Source organism: Sus scrofa, chromosome 6 (genome assembly GCF_054392235.1).
Source record: "Sus scrofa isolate SSC_HxYL_T2T_F1_AM1 chromosome 6, Sscrofa_HxYL_maternal_Yorkshire_Landrace_v2.0, whole genome shotgun sequence".
Taxonomy (NCBI): Eukaryota; Metazoa; Chordata; class Mammalia; order Artiodactyla; family Suidae; genus Sus; species Sus scrofa.
Window position 1 is genome coordinate 36,435,232 of NC_139388.1, and position 20,327 is coordinate 36,455,558.

The 20,327-nt window shown below is 42.4% G+C and overlaps 1 protein-coding gene across 1 annotated transcript; it reads right to left on the bottom strand.

The window, feature by feature from the left end:
• Nucleotides 1-5,556: 5,556 nt before the first annotated feature.
• Nucleotides 5,557-18,732, bottom strand: CNEP1R1 (CTD nuclear envelope phosphatase 1 regulatory subunit 1). The gene is made up of 6 exons (XM_021094221.2): nt 18,596-18,732; nt 17,449-17,520; nt 15,228-15,301; nt 10,557-10,666; nt 10,378-10,432; nt 5,557-6,918 (listed from the first exon to the last, which is right to left on the bottom strand). The coding sequence occupies exons 1-6, from the start codon at nt 18,618-18,620 to the stop codon at nt 6,877-6,879; spliced, it is 378 nt and encodes a 125-aa protein (XP_020949880.1). The 5' UTR covers nt 18,621-18,732; the 3' UTR covers nt 5,557-6,876.
• Between the last annotated feature and the right edge of the window lie 1,595 nt (nt 18,733-20,327).

Below are 20,327 nucleotides of genomic sequence, written 5' to 3' on the forward strand. Positions count from 1 at the left end.
CTACAGCTCTGATTCAACCCCTAGCCTGGGAATCTCCATATGCCGAGGGAGCGGCCCTAGAAAAGGCAAAAAGACAAAAATAAATAAATACATAAATAAGTAAAATTGTTTGTTTCTTTCAGAGTTCCCATCACGGCTCAGTGCTTAAAGGACCCAACTAGTATCCATGAGGACTCGGGTTTGATCCCTGGCCTCAGCTGTGAGCTATGGTATAGGTAGCAGACGCAGCTCCAATCTGGTGTTGTTGTGGCTGTGGCGGAGGCCAGTGACTATAGCTCTGAACAGCCCTTAGCCTGGGAACCTCCATATGCAGCAGCGGTGGCCCCAAAAAGACCAAAAAAAGAAAAAAAAAAGTTAAAATAATAAAATCACTTGTTTCAAAATTTCCAAGATACTTTTCCCAAACAGGGCACAGTCTTTCTTATAGAACCCTTCGTTTTTCTTGGGTGTTAATAATCACCTTTTTTTCATTATCCTGGTTCCTATCAATCTGTCATTATTTTTCTTTCAAATACCTAACATCACGGAGTTCCCATTGTGGCTCAGAGGTTAACAAATTTGACTAGGAACCATGAGGCTGTGGGTTCAATCCCTGGCCTTGCTCAGTGGGTTAAGGATCTGGTGTTGCCATGAGCTGTGGTGTAGGTCGCAGACGTGGCTCAGATCTGTCATTGCTGTGGCTGTGGTGTAGGCCATCGGCTACAGCTCTGATTAGCCCGTGGCCTGGGAACCCCATGTGCCATGGGTGCAGCCCTAGAAAAGAAAAAAGAAAAAAAAAGACAAATATCTAACATCTTTGTCCGCAAGATTTTCTGTATGTGCAAACATACCCACTCCAGTTTCCTCCTGTGCTCTCCCCTCTTCCCTCCACATCTTTATCTGGACTGGGAACTGAGGATGCTGCACAGCAGCCGTACCAGACTTTCACTGAGGCTTGCGTACTGGGTTTCCCATTTCCTCTGAGGTTGTTAATACACGATGAGACAGCAGTGGTGTTCACCTAATTGTTGTGTGCCGTGGAAGCCCTTGACTGCACTCGCTTTAGCTTTACATTATTTATTGAAAAAGTATTTTCGATATGCATGCCTTCACAAATGTAATTGGATAGCGTTCAGAAATAGGGATTTCAGAAACCCCAACCTCAGCCCCAGCCCTTAGGTTGTTTTTGTCCGAACTGTTGTTACTCACATTTACTTATCTGATTTTCATTCAGATAAACCAACTGTAAAAGAGAAATTTATGAGATGACTAGGGACGTATAAGCTGAATATTTGATGGTATGAAGTTGCTGTTCATTTTCTAGATGCATACAGTATTGCGGCTACGATAATAAGAGTTCTTAGGGAGTTCCTGTCATGGCTCAGTGGTTAACGAACCCGACCAGGATCCATGAGGACACAGGTTCAATCCCTGGCCTCGCTCTGTGGGTGAAGGATCCGGCGTTGCCTTGAGCTGTGGTGTAGGTTGCAGACTCGGCTTGGATCCTACATTGCTGTGGCTGTGGTGTAGGCCAGCAGCTGCAGCTCCAATTGAACCCCTAGCCTGGGAACCTGCATATGCTGCAGATGCGGCTCTAAAAAGACCAAAAAAAAAAGAGTTCTTGGAGTTCCCATTGTGGTGCAAAGGGATTTGTGCCGTCTTGGGCCTGCTGGGATGCAGGTTCGTTTCCAGCCTGGTGCAATGGGTTGAAGATCCAACATTGCCAAAGGTGTGTTAGGTTCCAACCACAGTATGGATCTGATCCCTGGCCTGGGAACTCTATATGTCACATGGTTGCTAAAAAAGAAAAAAGAAAAAAAAAAAAAAAGAGTTCTTATATTTTCTGGATATTTACTGGACTCTTTACAGGTTAAATGATAAAATATCTGTGATTTACCTCAAAATGACCCTAGAAATAGGGTCTACATAAGAGACAAAATTGGTTATATGTACATTGATAACTGTTGACATTAAGAGACTTGATATTCACCTGCTCTCTCATGGCCTCTTACTAAGTCCTACTCATTTAATTGCTAAAAGCTCTTACTTTTGGAGTTCCCGTTGAGGCTCAGTGGTAACAAATCTGACTAGCATCCACAAGGATGCAGGTTCGATCACTGGCCTCGCTTAGTGCGTTAAGGATCCAGCATTGCCGTGAGCTGTGGTGTAGGCTGCGGACGTGGACTGGATCCCGAGTTGCTGTGGCTGTGGCACAGGCTGGAGCTACAGCTCTGATTTGACCCCTAGGCTGGGAAGCTCCATATTGCCTTGGGTATAGCCCTAAGTAAAACAAACAAACTTCTTCTCTGGTCAGGAGCCCTCATGCCCTCATCCCTCCCCTGGACTACACAGCAGCAGCTCCCGAATGCCCTCCCAGTCATGATCATAAAATGCAAACCCAGTTAAGTCACTCCTTTTTTTTTTTTTTTTTTGCCATTTCTTGGACCGCTCCCGCGGCATATGGAGGCTCCCCAGGCTGGGGGTCGAATCGGAGCTGTAGCCGCCGGCCCATGCCAGAGCCACAGCAACACGGGATCCAAGCCTCGTCTGCAACCTACACCACAGCTCACGGCAATGCCGGATCCTTAACCCACTGAGCAAGGGCAGGGATCGAACCTGCAACCTCATGGTTCCTAGTTGGACTCGTTAACCACTGCACCACGACGGGAACTCCCCAGTTAAGTCACTTCTTTACCAAAACACTTTGGTGGCTTCCCAGTTCCCTCATGAGATTCCCAAACCAGATGTCTACTTCCAGCCTCATCTCTTGCCACAAACCCTCTGCGTTCCATGCTGACAGCCAAATGCAGAACTGCCTCTGTCCCACCCACCAACCGCCACGACTAACCGTACAGACCAGAAGGACATAACCTGCTTTTTTTTTTTTTTTAATTTCTTTTTATCTTTTTTGGAAATAACCTTCTTTAGAAAGAAGGTGTGGGCTGGCCCCCTTCCTCAGAGTTCCTAAAACATCCTGCACGTTCTCCTTTTATAGCACTTACAATCACATAGTAACTGCTCAATCACTGGTCCCCAGACCAGTTTTGAGTGCAAAAACCCTTCCTCACACAAATACCCAACAAAGCACAAAGGGCAACGCACAAAGGCGATGTAAGAGCACACCTACAACTTTCAGGTAACAGCCTTTTTCTGGTCTCCAACAAGATCAGACCTAAAATCAATCTTTCACTAAAAACATCAATTTTTGGAGTTGCCATCATGGCTCAGCAGTTAACAAACCCGACTAGCATCCATGAGGACATGGGTTCAGTCCCTGGCCTAATTCGATGGGTTAAGGATCTGGTGTTGCCATGAGCTGTGGTGTAGGTCGCAGATATGGCTCGGATCCTGCATTGCTGTGGCTGTGGTGCAGGCCAGCAGCCATAGCTCTGATTGGACCCCTAGCCTGGGAACCTCCATGTGCCTCCTCAAAATAAATCAGTTAAAACATTTGTTTTTTATGATGCAGACAAAATGCACCTCCTGTTTTCAGTGGGAAAAAAAGAGGGGAAGAGATAAAAATTATACTTTCCTAATGCAAAGCATACAAAACATTTAGTCAGGAAAAAGAATGAGACTGTTTCTATGGTTTCAACAGAGAGGAAATGATAGAGCCACTTTACTTGCTGATGAAGGCAGAGCATCTGTCATGCAGAAAGATGCTTAGCTCAGTCTCCTCAAAATGCCCAGTCCAGTTCCTCTTTTTTTTTACATTTTCATTCCATGATTTTTTTCTTATTGAAGTATAGCTCATTTACAATGTTGTGTTAGTTTCAGGAATACAGCAAAGTGATTCAGTTACATACATTTTTCAGATTCATTTCACTTATACCATAAAATACTGATACATACTAGGTCCTTGTTGGTTATCTATTTTCTAATAGTATGTATATGTTAATCCCAAGCTTTTTTGAGTGTTTTTAGGGCTGCACCTGTGGCATATGGAAGTTCCCAGGCTAGGGGTCCAAGTGGAGCTGCAGCTACTGGCCTACACCACAGCCAGCAATGCCAGATCTATACTGTGTGACCTACACCACAGCTCATGGCAACACTGGATCTTTTTTTTTTTTTTTTTTTTTTGTCTTTTTTTTGTCTTTTGTTGTTGTTGTTGCTATTTCTTGGGCCACTCCCGCGGCATACGGAGGTTCCCAGGCTAGGGGTTGAATAGGAGCCGTAGCCACCGGCCTATGCCAGAGCCACAGCAACGCAGGATCCGAGCCGCGTCTGCAACCTACACCACAGCTCATGGCAACGCCGGATCGTTAACCCACTGAGCAAGGCCAGGGACCGAACCCGCAACCTCATGGTTCCTAGTCGGATTCGTTAACCACTGCGCCACGACGGGAACTCCCACAACACTGGATCTTTAACCCACTGAGCAGGGCCAGGGATCAAACTTGCGTCCTCATGGATACTAGTTGGGTTCCTTACCACTGAGCCACAAAGGGAATTCCAGAATCTACTTTGCTTTTTTTGTTTGTTTCTTTTTCTTTTTTAGGGCCTCATTCGAGGCATATAGAAGTTCCCAGGCTAGGGATCAAATCAGAGTTACAGCTGCTGGTCTATACCACAGACACAGCAACTCGGGATCCGAGTCAAGTTACGACCTACACCGCAGCTCATAGCAATGGAGGATCCCTGACCCACTGAGTGAGGCCAGTGATCAAACCCACACTCTTGTGAATACTAGTTGGATTCACTTCCGATGCGCCACGATGGGAACTCCTGAGTCTGCATTCTTAACCGTCACACTCTTACGCCTTATGACTTTTGAGATCAACACAAACACAAAACTCCTTTCAATCTAAGTCAAAGACTTGGTTTTGGTTCTGTCTTCAGTTAAGTCATGGGGATCCAGAGTAAAGTCTCTGTGAAAATCAAGACTGTGTTCCCCGCCTGTAAAGTCAGAGGACTGGACTTGACAGGAACGTCCTACTAGTACGAAGGGTTATGAGAGCCTGAGGGTGCTGGTGATGAGAAGCTCACCTGGCAAGGGTCCTTAGACCATTTCAAGCAGGGCAAAGGCTTTTTTGGAAAATGAATTTGTTCTGCTAGAAGTAAAAGTGTGAAAAATCTTTGGAACTGTAACAAAAATTTCTTTCTTGGAGCCAATGAATTCCAAGTAGTCTGGCATCAGGAAATCCTGTACTCCTCTCCAAGTACATGCTCAGTACACGTACACAGTCATACTTTGCTGGGGGAGGAGAGTCAAGGCTTTTGTTAAATACACAAAGTAGGTGACAATCCCAAAAAGGACTTAGGACATGTAAGATCCCTGTTTAGCATTCTATTCTTGCAGGAAACCAGCAATTCAAGTTTGTAAAGCTCAATTTTTGAGAAAACTTGCATTTCCTGATTAAGCACTAAATATCAGACCACGATGAGTAAAAACTATTAAAAGTGTTCACAGCCTAATCAACTGGGTACCTTCAAATGCTACTTGAAACCTGCTCTACTGGACACAACACTGGAATAAAATATCTCCTTCGGAACTAGCCTGTATCTGACAGACACAGTATGCTTTAAAAAAATTTTCAGTTCCAGACTTACAATAAACCAAGGAAAAAACCCAATCACTAAGTATATATAAAGTATTTATTTTTATGCACATATTTACCTACAAAATTTACAGAAAATAAAACAATGCAGAATATACATCATACCCTCTTAAGACTTCGTAGGAGCAGAGGGTTTTATTGCTGCAGTTCCAAGGATGAAATTTTATACACGTGAAAGCCAAGATGAACACATTTAAATGTAGTCTTATTAAAAAGTTTTTGTCTTGTCTTTGAATTTTTAGCTTTCGTTAAATGAAATGTAAAAGACTGCTCATGAAATAATTTAAACCTTTTCAAAATCTTCTAATAAACAGGTAAAAGGCACCTCCAGTTCTTTAAAATATTTACAGCAATTCCAATAGTTTAATTTTAAGGGTTATTATAGTCTATGTGGCTAATATGCATACACAGTATGTCATTAACACTCTCTAAACAGTGAGAATTGAAGACTGGTTTGTGGCACTGCTCCCAAGTTATCCTTGTGATGGAGTGAATGATCAATCACACCTGCACAATACTACTGCAACAGCACGCCTACCGCAGCATAAAATCCAATTATCTAAAACAATGACGATCACATTCCCAGATAATACATAATTTGGAACTAAACTTGTCTATTCAGAAGCCTCTGGAGTGTTCTTAAAATCATTAAAAAAATATCAAGTATATTAAATGAAAGTATATATTAATAAGCATATATTAAGTGAAAACAGCAAACTGGAAAGTATCACTGTAGTGGCTGAAGTTCACTATTCTGGTTTAACAAAAACTATTTCTCAAAACAGCTACAATTTCTTACAACATAATGGAGATGAGTCTTCCTCAGTCTAAGCTCAATCTGGTGCTTTTCCTGCACTATGATTAAAAGAGTGAAAGGCACAGCTATACATAATAGCCGGTTTTAAAGAGCTGTGGAGACGGCAAGCAGATGTTCCTGAAATACTGGTGCAGAACAAAGTCCACATAACATTTCCTCCTTAACATTGGCATTGATTTGCTATTTACAGTAGTTTGCAAAAATACATTATAAAAACTGGATGAGGTTCTGTTTCTAAGTTTAACTTAGTAACATACATACATACTTCATCTGCAAAACTCCTTGCAGGACCTGAAGTACTAAAGTGACACTAATACTGAAACACAGATAATCAAAAGTACCAAAGTACTGATAGCGTGAGTCATCATCAGGAAGATGTTCTGGGGAATATTGCACACTTCTTGTCCATTGTTGCTATGACCTTCACATATCCAACTGCAAAAGGAATCCTTTATGGCTTTCTGCTGTATCACTCATCCCAAGGAAGGTTGTTTTAAGTCCCAGAACAATGAATGCGGATTGTCATTGAACATGAGGCCTAGGTTTCAAAATTAGTTTTCCTGTCTGTAAAAATGGAAGAAAAAAAAAAAAGTTTAAAAAATACACAGTTTTATTAAAAACACTACTTATTTAGAAACTTTAAAGGGCATTCAAAGGGCATTAGGACACCTCTCCATATTTAGTCAAGATTAAGCTATTAATAAGTTATGTTTTAAAAATTTCCTTGTGTTGAACTTTCTTCTAAAATATTTAGTACTTTAAAATGCACATACAGGAGTTCCCGTTGTGGCACAGTGGTTAACGAATCCGACTAGGAACCATGAGGTTGTGGGTTCGATCCCTGCCCTTGCTCAGTGGGTTAAAGATCCGGTATTGCCATAAGCTGTGGTGTGGGTCACAGACGCGGCTCAGATCCCGCGTTGCTGTGGCTGTGGCATAGGCCAGTGGCTACAGCTCTGATTAGACCCCTAGCCTGGGAACCTCCATATGCCGCGGGTGCGGCCCTAAAAAGACATAAATAAATAATAAAATAAAAATTTGGGGCTGTAATTGTGGCATATGGAACTTCCTAGGCCAGGGATCAAATCAGAGCTGCAGCTGCAATCCATGCAACAACACCTGCAACAACACTGGCTCCTTAAGGCTGGGGATCAAACCCACGCCCCAGTAGTGACCCAAGCTGCTACAGAAACAATGCTGGATCCTTCACCAACTGTAACACAGCAGAATTCTAACATTAAAATTTTAATTTCCTCAAATTAGAATGTAAACCAATGGTTGGAACAATAGACACTCATATACTGTTAGCCTGGGAACTTCCATATGCCACATGTGTGGCCCTAAAAAACAAAACAAAAACAAAAACAACCAAAAAACACATTTTATTCTTTTGCTTTTTTTTTTTTTAGGGCCACACCTCAGGCACATGGAGGTTTCCAGGCTGGGGTCGAACTGGAGCTGCAGCTGCCAGCCTATGCCACAGCCACATCAACGCTGAATCCTTAACCCACTGAGCGAGGCCAGGAATCGAACCTGCAACCTCACGGTTACTAGTCAGGTTTATTTCTGCTGGGCCACAACGGGAACTTCATAAACAACACATTTTATTATCACTCTCAGGTCAAAAGTGTTGTCAGGATTCTGGCTACCTCTCAATTCTCACTTTAATTTTTGGAAATTCCTTGATAGCTTGGTGGACCTTTGATACTAATTTTCCTATTGTTTACTGGGTATAATTTATATACAATAAAATGCTCAAATTTTATGTAGTTTTATGAGTTTTAACAAATATATACACCCACGTAGTCATCACCCAAATCATGCTAGAGAACACCACCACCCAGAAAGTTCCTCCAAGCTCCTTTCCAAGGTCAATGGTATCCCCACTCCCTATACCACCTAAATGCTTACCAAAGGTTAATGATGCCTACCACTGATCTTCGGATAAATGGAATCACACTGTGTGTGCTTTTGCAGCTGCTTTTACTTAATATGTTTCTGAAATTCATCCATGTTACTATGTTTCAGTGGTCTGTATCTTTTTACATTGCTATGAAATACACAGTATTCCAATGTATAAAAATATCATGGTCCCAGTTCCCCTTGTGGTTAAGGACCCGACAGTGTCTCTCTGAGGAGGCAGGTTTGATCTTGGCCTAGCTTAGTGGGTTAAGGATCTGGTGCTGCCTCAAGCTGTAGCACAGATCACAGACGCAGCTCAGATCCAGTGTCAATGTTTCTATAACCTCAGCTGTAGCTCCAATTCGACACCTAGCCCAGGAAGTTCCATATGCTGTGGGTGCTGCCTTCAAAAATATAAATAATAAAATTAAAAAAAACCTATGGTTTGGAGATCCCCCTGTGGGGCAACAGGATTGGTGGCATCTCTGGAGCACTGAGATGCAGGTTCAATCCCCTTCAATCTTTGGACAGGTACAGTGGATTAAGGAGCCGGTGTTGCCATGTTGCCATGGCTGAGGCGGAGGTCGAAATTGTGGCTTGGATCTGATCCCTAGCCCAGGAACTCCATTTGCTATGGAGTGACCAAAGATAAAACAAACACACAAATAAAAATCTACTTTATTTTATTTTTGGCTGCACCCACGGCATGAAGTTCCTAAACCAGGGATCACACCCAAGCTACAGCAGTGACAACACTGGATCCTTAATCCACTGAGCCACCAGGGAACTCCTACTTTAAACTATTTTAAATTACATGAGTTAAGATATTAATGTAATCTCACTGTAAAAAGTTCAAACAATACATATTAAGCTAAAATAATCCTTTCTACTTCAGATCTAGCCCTCTAGGGAAGAAAACAATTTTAGCATGAATTCTTTCAGACTGTTTTCTACAGATTTATATTGACACACATGAAAAAAATGAGGTGCTACTAACATGCTGATTGAGGGTAAAAGACATCACCAATGATTTGTTTCTAAATAATCCAATGAAGGGAAGGTGGACAGGGTACACATGAAATAAGAATGGCCACCATATACTGCAAACCAGCTATAATGAAAAAAATTAAAATCATTATAAAAAAAATTAAAAAAGAATGGCCACGAGTTGATTTATTGCAGATGATACATGGGAGTTCATTTAACTCTTTTCCTTACTTTTTAGTATTTTTAAATTTTCATAATTAAGTTTTTTTTTTTTTTTTTTTTTTTTTTGGTCTTTTTGTCCTTTTAGGGCCGCACTGGTGGCATATATGGAGGTTCCCAGGCTAGGGGTCTAATCAGAGCTGTAGCCACCAGCCTATGCCAAGAGCCACAGCAACTGGGGATCCGGGATCTGAGCCGCGTCTACAATCTATCTAATCTGTTTTTTTTCTTTTCTTTTAAAGGGGAGTTCCCATTGTGACGCAGCGGAAATGAATCCGACTAGGAACCATGGGGTTTTGGGTTTGATCCCTGGCCTCTCTCAGTGCATTGCTGTGATCTGTGGTGTAGGCTGCAGATGCAGCTCAGATCCTGCTTGGCTGTGGCTGTGGCATAGGCCGGCAGCTGTGGCTCCGATTAGACCCCTAGGCTGGAAACCTTCATATGCCACAGGTGCAGCCCTAAAAAAAAAAAAAAAAAAAAAAAAAGACACCATTGATTAGATGCATTTCAATTTCAGAGATGTTAAAATGTGTAAAAAAAAAAAAAAAAGAAAGAAAGCCTTAGAAGTAATGCTACAATGAATATTCCACAGAATCGATTGGTTAATAAAATGTTGGAGTTCCCGTCATGGCGCAGTGGTTTAACGAATCCGACTAGGAACCATGAGGTTGCGGGTTCGGTCCCTGCCCTTGCTCAGTGGGTTAACGATCCGGCGTTGCCGTGAGCTGTGGTGTAGGTTGCAGACGCGGCTCGGATCCTGCGTTGCTGTGGCTCTGGCGTAGGCCGGTGGCTACAGCTCCGATTCAACCCCTAGCCTGGGAACCTCCATATGCCGCGGGAGCGGCCCAAGAAATAGCAACAACAACAACAACAACAACAAAAAAAAGACAAAAGACAAAAAAAAAAAATACTTACATCATCACAAGACATATTGTACTCTGCTAATACAGTTCGACATCGAGCAGCTATACTGAATAAATGTGGTCAAAGGAAAATTTAAATTTCAAGAGTAAGCTTTTAACAACACCTAGAGATCATTAAAAGGTACTTTAATTTAGTTCTGAGAAAAGAACTCAATTTGTAGTAAAGGATACATTGACGGTGCAACTACTCTCTTGTGTATTCCAGCAAAGAACAAGCCTATTAGAGTGATACAGCTAATCGTGAAAAATGGATGATTCCATAACGATGTGAAGAAAGACACCTGTAAAAGAAGAGTTTGAAATACAAAAATGTTAAAAACCTCAGAATATTGATTCCTACCTCCCCATTTGTGCATACACGTACCATTTAATTATCTAAACTATACGAAATTTTGAAGACTTTCAATTGTCCTAGTTCTGCACATTGCCATACAATAAAAATTGAAATGTTTTATATGTTCAGAATAGCAAGACAATATAGCAATATTCCCTTCATTCATCCAAAATACTTGAACCAATTACAAATTCATTCCTGTAATTCAAAAAGTGCCCTACCAAAAATATTTACTAAACTCTTGCTAGTGAGAAATAATTTTAAAAGTGCAAGAAAGGAGTTCATGCTGTGGCTCAGCGGAACCATGAGGATGTAGGTTCGATCCCTGGCCTCACTCAGTAGATTAAGGATTTGGAGTTACCAGGAGTTATAGTGTAGGCTGCAGATGGGGTTTGGACCCGAGTTGCTCTGGCTGTGGTGTAGGCTGGCAGCTGTAGCTCCAATTCAACCCCTAGCCTGGGAACTTCCATAGGCTGGACCTGTGGTCCCTTTTTAAAAAAAAAAAAAAAAAAAAAAAGCCAAGTTCAGCACACCCTGCACTCAAAACCTGGTCGGTCTAATCATATCCTGTCACACTTTCACATCTAGGGTATCATTTTCCTTATGTCCTCTCCACCTGGCTAACTCCTATATAGCCACCTCATACTCAGCTCCAGCATCACCCTTTCTCTCTAAACAGGCAAAACATGAATTTGGTTTTGAAACTACTGAGATTAAGATAGCCACAGAACACTCAAGCGGGGGGAAAAAATTAGGGCTCAAGAGAAACAAAGGGCTAAGTTCAGATCAGGGCATAATGAGATGATAGCAGAAAACAAGACCACACACAATTCTACGAATATACAAGACAAAAAAAAAAAAAAAAAATTTGGAGTTCCCGTCATGGCACAGTGGTTAATGAATCCGACTAGGAACCATGAGGTTGCGGGTTCGGTCCCTGGCCTTGCTCAGTGGGTTAACAATCCGGCGTTGCCGTGAGCTGTGGTGTAGGTTGCAGACGAGGCTTGGATCCCGAGTTGCTGTGGCTCTGGCGTAGGCCAGTGGCTACAGCTCTGATTCAACCCCTAGCCTGGGAACCTCCATATGCCGCGGGAGCGGCCCAAGAAATAGCAAAAAGACAAAAAAAAAAAAAAAAAAAAAAAAAAAAAGAATATACAAAGACAAAGGCCCAGGGTCCAGGATCGGAACAGGAGTAAGCACTGGCCAGACTACTAGGGAACAAGAATGTTGACTGAGGGAATTAAATATTTAGAGTCTAGAAAAAGAAATCAAGTGGACTAGAAACAAGATGGGAGCAATAGAGCCAAACTAAGGGTATCTGCACTCCATTCTCATACTAAGATATGTGTACCATGTGTACGTGTTTTAAGATAGAGAACTAAACTTGTGAAAAGAGCCAAGTGGATGGCCCAGCATGGTACCAGTTAAATAAATTTGTCAAGTGAAGACATGACAGGCTGAAAACATCAGGAAGGAAGAAGCTCTTAGAAGGATGAGACCTTGAAGAAAGGTTCCAGAGCAACATAGTCTTTCTAAAACCTTTAAGGACTGTGTAATCCCCCCAGGTCATCTATGCTTTATGTGGCCTGCAATGTTAGCACATAGAGTGTATTCGTTGTATTTTTAATTAGGTGAGTCAGTAGCAACCTTCCTTTCTCCCTGACAACTGTCAACTGCATCCAAGCAACAGTTTCCTCCTTCAGTTCGATCATCCATGTACTTTGCAGTTTGCCACATTCCTTCTCTCCTCGGGTCCTTCCAGCTAGCCACTAGCTTTTGAGTTTGCCGCTCCTCTTACAGACACAAGTGCTGTTTTGTCTTGTCAGTTTTGAGGTTACTAAACATCGAAATATAAAGAGCCAACCCTTAGGCTAATAGTTATACTCTCACCTAATTTAGATAATTACATTAACTACAGAGTTTTGGGCCCATTTCAAATTACATTTAATTCTGTGTTTTACTAAGATCTCAAATTGCTGAAATCAGCTCATATTTTTCCCAATCAGAAGTCAGATTCATTTCCCAAGGTGGACCTTTTTCATGTAACTCTTTTTTTTTTTTTTTTGTCTTTTTTTTTTTGTCTGTTGTTGTTGTTGATGTTGTTGTTGCTGTTGTTGCTATTTCTTGGGCCGCTCCCGCGGCATATGGAGGTTCCCAGGCTAGGGGTCGAATCGGAGCTGTAGCCACCGGCCTACGCCAGAGCCACAGCAACGCTGGATCCGAGCCGCGTCTGCAACCTACACCACAGCTCACGGCAACGCCGGATCGTGAACCCACTGAGCAAGGGCAGGGACCGAACCCGCAACCTCATGGTTCCTAGTCGGATTCGTTAACCACTGCGCCACGACGGGAACTCCCCAAGGTGGACCTTTTTCAATCTTCTTGCCAGCTTCCTTCACTCTCCCCTTGAAGATGAGTACCACGTGCTGCCTTAAAATCAGATTTTTATAAATGAACACACAGGAGAGTTTCCTGTCACAAAACCCCTCCATTAACATGAAATCCCATCACTAACCTCCCCTGCTTCCTACCCCTTTAAATCTCCACCTCAGTGGATAAAGTCAGGAAGACTACATGCTAAGTAACTTGCTGGTTTTCTGAACTGCCATTCATACCTCTGACAAAAGCTGTATTATGTGTTTTTTTCTATACAACCTAAAAGGTTGCAAATAAAGCTATTGCAAGTAGTTTACCTGATTATAGTTTAAAAGGGAAAGGGGGTGAAGATCTGTAAAATTACAGCATCATTATCACCTAAATAAAGCTAAATGGGGGCAGAGGGGGTGGGAACTTCACTGAAAAATTGAAGATGACTTTTTCTCTAATAAAAAAGCCCACGTTGGTGGGGAGTTCCTATTGTGGCACAGAGGAAACGAACCCAACTAGTATCCATGAGGAATTGCCTTCAATCCCTGGCCTCGCTCAATGGGTTGAGGATCTGATGTTGCCATGAGCTGTGATGTAGGTCACAGATGCAGCTCAGATCCTGAGTTGCTGTGGCTGTGGTGTAGGCTGGCAGCTGCAGCTCAGATTTGATCCCTAGCCTGGGACCTTCCATACACTGCGAGTGTAGCCTTAAAAAGCAAAAAAAAAAAATTAATAAAAACATAAAAAAGCCCAAGCTTGAAATTAAGACAAGTTGGTTCTACAAAGAGGTAGAAATTTGAGAAACACACATCAGCTTTCATCAGCAGATGTTTTAAGAAATAACATCATGGAAGCTGTTGATGCATTTGATACAGAGATATTCTTAAACAGTGCCCAATGGGAGATCTGTTTCCTATATTAAACTTCAGGCAAGAAATTTTTTTTAAAAAGATAAATGCTTAGAAAGGAAAGCTTTGCTAGCTCAAGCAACTCACATGGTTCTCTTGAGAGGCAATGAAAACAATGGAAGGGCTGTGACTTTAGAGACTAATTTATAATTCAGTCCTGGCAATATTGCTGGCTCACATGTCCTATGGTTTCAGTGACCTGGTTTCCGTCTTGGGTTTTTTTTTTTTTTTCTTTTTCTTTTTCAGAGCCGCACCTGTGGCATAGAGAAGTTCTCAGGCTAGGGGATGAATGAGAGTTGCAGCTGCCACCCACAGCCACAGCAACACCAGATCCAAGCTGCATCTGCAACCTACACCACAGCTCGCAGCCAACACGGGATCCTTAACCTACTGAGTGAGGCCAGGGATCAAATCCACATGGATACTAGTTGGGTTCTCATGGCTGAGCCAAGATGGGAACAACTCCTTCCTGGTTTTAATCTCTAAATCTAATGTTTTTTTCCTCATCCTGGCTATTCTTTACATTTATATTTGCTACTTTACTACATATGTCTTCTGAAAAATCACCTCAAATACTTTAAGGAAAGGCATTAATAATGATAACGCATAGAAAAAAATGTTTTTATACTTTTCTTTTTGTCTTTTTAGGGCCACACCAGTGGTACACAGAGGTTCCCAGGCTAGGAGTCTAATCGGAGCTGCAGCCGCCGGCCTACACCATAGCCACAGCAAAGCCAGATCCAAGCCGTGTCTGCGACCTACACCACAGCTCGTGGCAATGCTGGATCCTTAACCCACTGAGCGAGGCCAGGGACTGAACCCAAAACCTCAAGGTTCCTTGTTAGATTTGTTTCCGCTATAACATGATGTGAACTCCTGTTTTTATATTTTTTAAGCTGGCACTGATGACACTAACTGAACAAAACAAAGACAATGTTTACAATGAAATATGTAAAAATGAAATATGTAAAAGCTATACACAAGTTCAGAAATGACTAAGTTATATATTCAGTGAAGTAATATTTCTCAGGTCTTTTTTCTGCAAAGATACTTAATCTACAACAGCCAGCCAAAGTTTTCCTCAAGCAAATTAAGATTAGCCATATTTTAATATAATGGTTAATATCAGAACTAGTAGTAATAGATAGCATTTAACTACTTTACAATGAACAAAGCACTGCTATATCCATTATCTCACCTAATCTATTAAAGATTTTAAATCAAAATTTCTACCTTTTGCGTCTCGGGATCTATTAACCAGTTCCAGGCACCAGTAGCTGTACAGACAGATACCACTATAAGAAGCACTGATGAAAGATAAACACGAAATTAGTACGGAAATAAGCTATATTAATGATACTACCACCAGTTCCTCATACGTGACAGCCGAAGGATGCAGCACTTCATTAAATGAAAAATGTACTCAACTCAGAAATTAAGAGACTTGCCATTTGACCTTGAGGAATTCATTAAAACTATGTGAACTTGAGTAATTGAGGAACACAGTGCCCCCTTATGACTTTAGTCAGAATTTCTGAAGATTAATGCAATTAAAAGCAGTCAGAACAGAGATGGTAAGAGATTTTGTTACGTAACTTTCAATGTGCTTTATGCTAATTTTGCAGATCTTGTTAATTAAAACAAAAACAAACCGCAAAACCAAAACCTCATTTTTAAATGAAAAATAAAAGACTCCTTTATGAATGCACTGAGAGTTTGGACTAAAGGATTTTGGGTTGCAGACAACCGCCTCTTGTTGAACTAAACAAAGGTCCGTGTTAGAAAGGATGGAGCACATCAATCAATATCAGATTTTCCTCCAGCGACTTAAGGAAGGTCAGGGTAGAAATTACTGACAGTGTAATTTTTTCCTTACTAAGCTACAAATGTTTTAGAAATTCTAAATAGATCATTAGAAAATTTAAACAATAAAGGGGCACCAAGATGTAGTTACAGTTCTGGGGATTGGAGTTCCCATCGTGGCTCAGCAGTTAATGAATCCGACTAGCATCCATGAGGACACAGGTTCGATCCCTGGCCTCATTCAGTGAGTTAAAGATCTGGTGTTGGCGTGAGCCATGGTGTAGGTTTAAGACGAGGCTCAGATCTTGTGTTGCTGTGGCTGTGGCGTAGGACAGCAGCTACACTCTAGCCTGGGAACCTCCATATGACATGGGTGCTGCTCTAAAAAAAAAAAAAAAACCAAAAACAGAAAACAATTCTGGGGATCAAGACAATCACTGCCTTTTAGTTGGGATGTATACATTTTTAAATCGTAGAGATCAAGTTTCAAAGACCAACAGAAATACAATAAAACTTTATAAGCTAGAACATCATACACATTTTAAAAGATTCTCAAGTAACACTGAAACAAGGTTTGGGGGGGTCATTCACAGGTACACTGAAGAATCTGAGAAAATCATTACTTGTGAATTCTGACCAATGAAAATGCCTAGAGCACAGGATTAAAATTTTTGCCAATATATTAGATAAAAATTAAGCCAAAAAAAGTCTCTACAAAGAAAAAGACCCCCATCTTTTACAGTGCTCTTCTGGTCCCACAAAATATAATTAACACTTTGTAATAAAGTTCTGTCCTCAATGTGTGCTGCTGTACTTCCTTCTTGGGAAAGATTAAATTTCAACAATGAACATCCAAAAAATTAAGACTATACCAACATAAGTTAGCCAAGTATTTTGCTTGCTCATGTCATCACTGGTCAATTTTTCTGCATTTCCTATTTCCATGGGGCAGTAACTCCAATTATTTCAAATCATTTTTGCAATACTTGTTGAATATGGTTTTCCTTAACAAACTCTATTTCAAAAGTTTGTAGGCAAACTGCAAAACTGTCAAACAGATTATTGAAATTATCATGTGTGCTGGTTATCAGATTTGTAATTTTTTTTTTGTCTTTTGTTTTTTCAGGGCTGCACCCACCGGCACATGGAGGTTCCCAGGCTAGGGGTCGAATCGGAGCTACAGCCGCTGCCTATGCCAGAGCCACAGCAAAGCCAGATCTGAGCCGCATCTGCGACCTACACCACAGCTCATGGCAATCCTGGATCCTTAACCCACTGAGTGAGGCCAGGAACTGAACCCAAAACCTCATGGTTCCTAGTCGGTTGGATTCATTTCCGCTGCACCACGACGGGAACTCCAGATTTGTAATATTTATTTAATAAAAAAGTGTATGCATTTTAATGGAAAAATAATAATTCAATCACACAAAATATGACTATTCCCTTAGGGTAGTCAGATTCTTAACATTTCTCTATAATGCATTATCTATGATGCTGAGCAAACGTGAAAACTATCAAAAGGAAAGCTTATGGTTTAGTAATGCAAGCATTTGTTAATTGAAAGTTTTACATGAAAGCAAATCATTGCTAGGCAGGAATAAAAATGTCAACTGTCAGTTTATTTCCCCCTAAAAAAAATTCAGGCACTTACTTCTCCAACGTCCAGTGGCAGGTTGCAAACAATGAATATATTCAGTAAGTCTCCTCTCAAAAGCCTTGAGATCTAGGTAAAAAGAGATTTCAATTTTCTAATTAGCTACTCTTACTGGCTCAAGTCTATTAAGATGAAATTTTGATACTCTAACTGCTCCAGCTCTTACACACCAACCTACATTTATCACTGCGCTGTTTACTTCGTTTACCATGACAGTTTTTAAATACTTGACAAAATACTAGGTTTCCTTAATTCCAATTTCTCATAAAAGGGAACTGGCTGGTTCACTTTTAGAAGCTTCGGAATGGTATGTGGAAAACCAGCAGCAGCCACAGTCAGCGCCAAAAGCTAGACATGTGAGGGTTGCAAACACGAGAAACAATATCAGGTCGAGCTTTAAATCTGTTGGAACGAATAACTTCCTATTAGAACGTATTACCTACCATCCAAAGCCTATTTGACTGCAATTACCTGACTCCGACTTCAAACCCTTATATTTACCTAATGGCTACGCTTTGGACCTCTGATCTAACGGGTGGGTACGGAAAGACTCTCCCCTTTCCTCCCCAGGAACAGGTTACAGGTGATCTTTGTGGCACCAGGCCGACGCCTAGTTACACAGGACAGGGGCGTCCGAGATGCTCCCTCTGAATAAGACCGGGTATCATTTTCAGTTGTGATTTTTAAACTTTAAAAAGGGAGATCAAGAAGCACTCCCTTAACTCAGCAGTGACCAGAAACCACAGCAGGAATTAGGGATACAACTCGTGGAGGGAAAGGGGGGGAAAAAAAAAAAGTGAATCAGCACACGACAAAGCAGAGTGCAGACGTTCAGTAAGGAATAATAAAAAAGAAAATTAGCCCCGGCAACAAGCTCCCCGGTCTACGCCGAAGGAATGGGAGGGGGGGTAGCTGACGCAACGCCCCCCAGCACCGGCGGAGAACACGCGCGCCGGAACTAGCGCCCGGCCGGGTCTGACTGCCCCTTGGCCCCTGGGCCGGCCCGCGCGCCCCCCAGCTCCCGGCCCCGCCAGTACATCCTTCGCGGCCTCCTCTCTCAGGACGAGGTTTCCCGGACTCCGGCCCCTCTGGCTTCCGAGAGGAGCCCAAGGCCGGCACGGGCCGCCAAGGAGGCCCACTCTACCTTCCGCCTGCTCCAGCGAGTTCATGTCGGGCGGCAGCTCGGGTCACCGCCACGGCCCCGTCCGCATCTCAGCTCCACGGCCCCCGCCCGGCCCGCAGCGCCAACTCCCACCTCTAACCGCTCCCCTCTGCCCCTTCCCGTCGCACCGCCCCTTGCCTAGACCCGCTACGCTCATTGGACATCTCTACCGGACCCCTTAATTAAAACAATTTTCTATTGGCTAACTCCTGCTCGGGCCTCGGGGCCTAGCGTTGGACGGTCAGCCAGAGGGACCAAGAACTGCCGGCGGACGAGTTGGCGCAGCACTGGCGCCGCCTCCTGCCCTGGGGAGGAATTACAGCCTGTCTGAGAAAGTTCGATCTTTTCTGTATTTCTAGTTTCTTGCTTGGTTCTTTCATTGCTCATTTCTTGAGCGCCCACTATCTTTCGGGGAGTGTTCTGGTCACTAACAAGGGATACAGAAATCAACAAGCTAGCCCTGCCTCTAGGACTCAAGGAGAAATAAGGTACAAACAGAATTAGAATCCAAATAATGCAATTTCCTATTTATAGTGCATTTTCCATAGATACCTAACCCCTTAAGTAAGTATTTCTCCCTTGGTTGTTTTTTTTTTTTTCTGATGTCACTCAAATTTCACTTTATTTTTTTTTTTTTAGGGCCACACCCGCAGCTTATGGAAGTTCCAAGTCTAGGGGTAGAATTCGAGCCATGGCTGCCAGCCTACACCGCAGACACAGCAACACCAGATCCAAGCCACATGCATCTGCGACCTACACCACAGCTCATGGCAACTCCAGATCCTTAACCCACTGAGCAATGCCAAAGATCAAACCCGCATCCTCATGCATACTAGGCAGGTTCGTTTCTGCTGAGCCAGGACGGGAACTCTTTCTATTCTTTTTATTTTATGGCTTCACTAGCAGCATATGAGAAGTTCCTGAACCAGGGGTCGAATCAGATCTGCAGATGAGGCCTACACCACAGCCGCACTGGATCCGAGCTGCATCTGTGACCTGCAGCTTGCCGCAACACAGGATCGTTAACCCAGGCGGCCAAGGATCAAACCCACATCCTCAAAGAGACAACGCTGGACCCTTAACCTGCTGAGCCACAACAGGAACTCCAGCAATTCTGTTCTTATTTTTCATTGTCATACATTTAAGCACTGAAAAAACTTTTTTTCACATAAATTATATGGGCATACAAGGAATTTTGTAAAGTCGATGTTACTCAGTTCTTTAAAGACCTTTTGGGAGTTCCCCTCCTGGTTCAGTGGGAAGAATCTGACTAGTATGCATGGGGACGAAGGTTTGATCCCTGGCCTCGCTCAGTGGGTTAAGGATCCAGCATTGCCATGAGCTGTGGTGTAGGCTGGCAGCTGCAGCTCTGATTATACCCTAGCCTGGGAACCTCCATATGCCACAGGTGTGGCCCTAAAAAGCAATAAATAAATTAAATAAATAAATAAATAAAATTGAAATTTGTGCACTGCTGGTGGGAATATAAAATGATGCAACTGCTGTGGAAAACAGTAGGGCAGTTCCTCCAGAAATTAAAAACCAGAACCCCCATATGATCCAGCAATTCCATTTCTGGGTAGATACCCCAAAACTATTGAAAGTGGGGTCTCAAAGGGATATTTGGGGTTTTGTTTTTTTTGCTTGGTTTTGGGTTTTTTTGGTCGAGCATGTGGCATATGGAAATTCTCAGGCCAGGGATCAAATCTGCCAC

Coding starts and splice junctions, on each gene's coding strand:
- CNEP1R1 (XM_021094221.2), bottom strand. CDS start 18,620: ATGAACTCGCTGGAGCAGGCGGAAG. Junction 10,667..15,227: donor TAGATCCCGAGACGCAAAAG/GTAGAAATTTTG, acceptor CTTCTTTTACAG/GTGTCTTTCTTCACATCGTT. Junction 10,433..10,556: donor AGAGTAGTTGCACCGTCAAT/GTATCCTTTACT, acceptor ACATTTATTCAG/TATAGCTGCTCGATGTCGAA.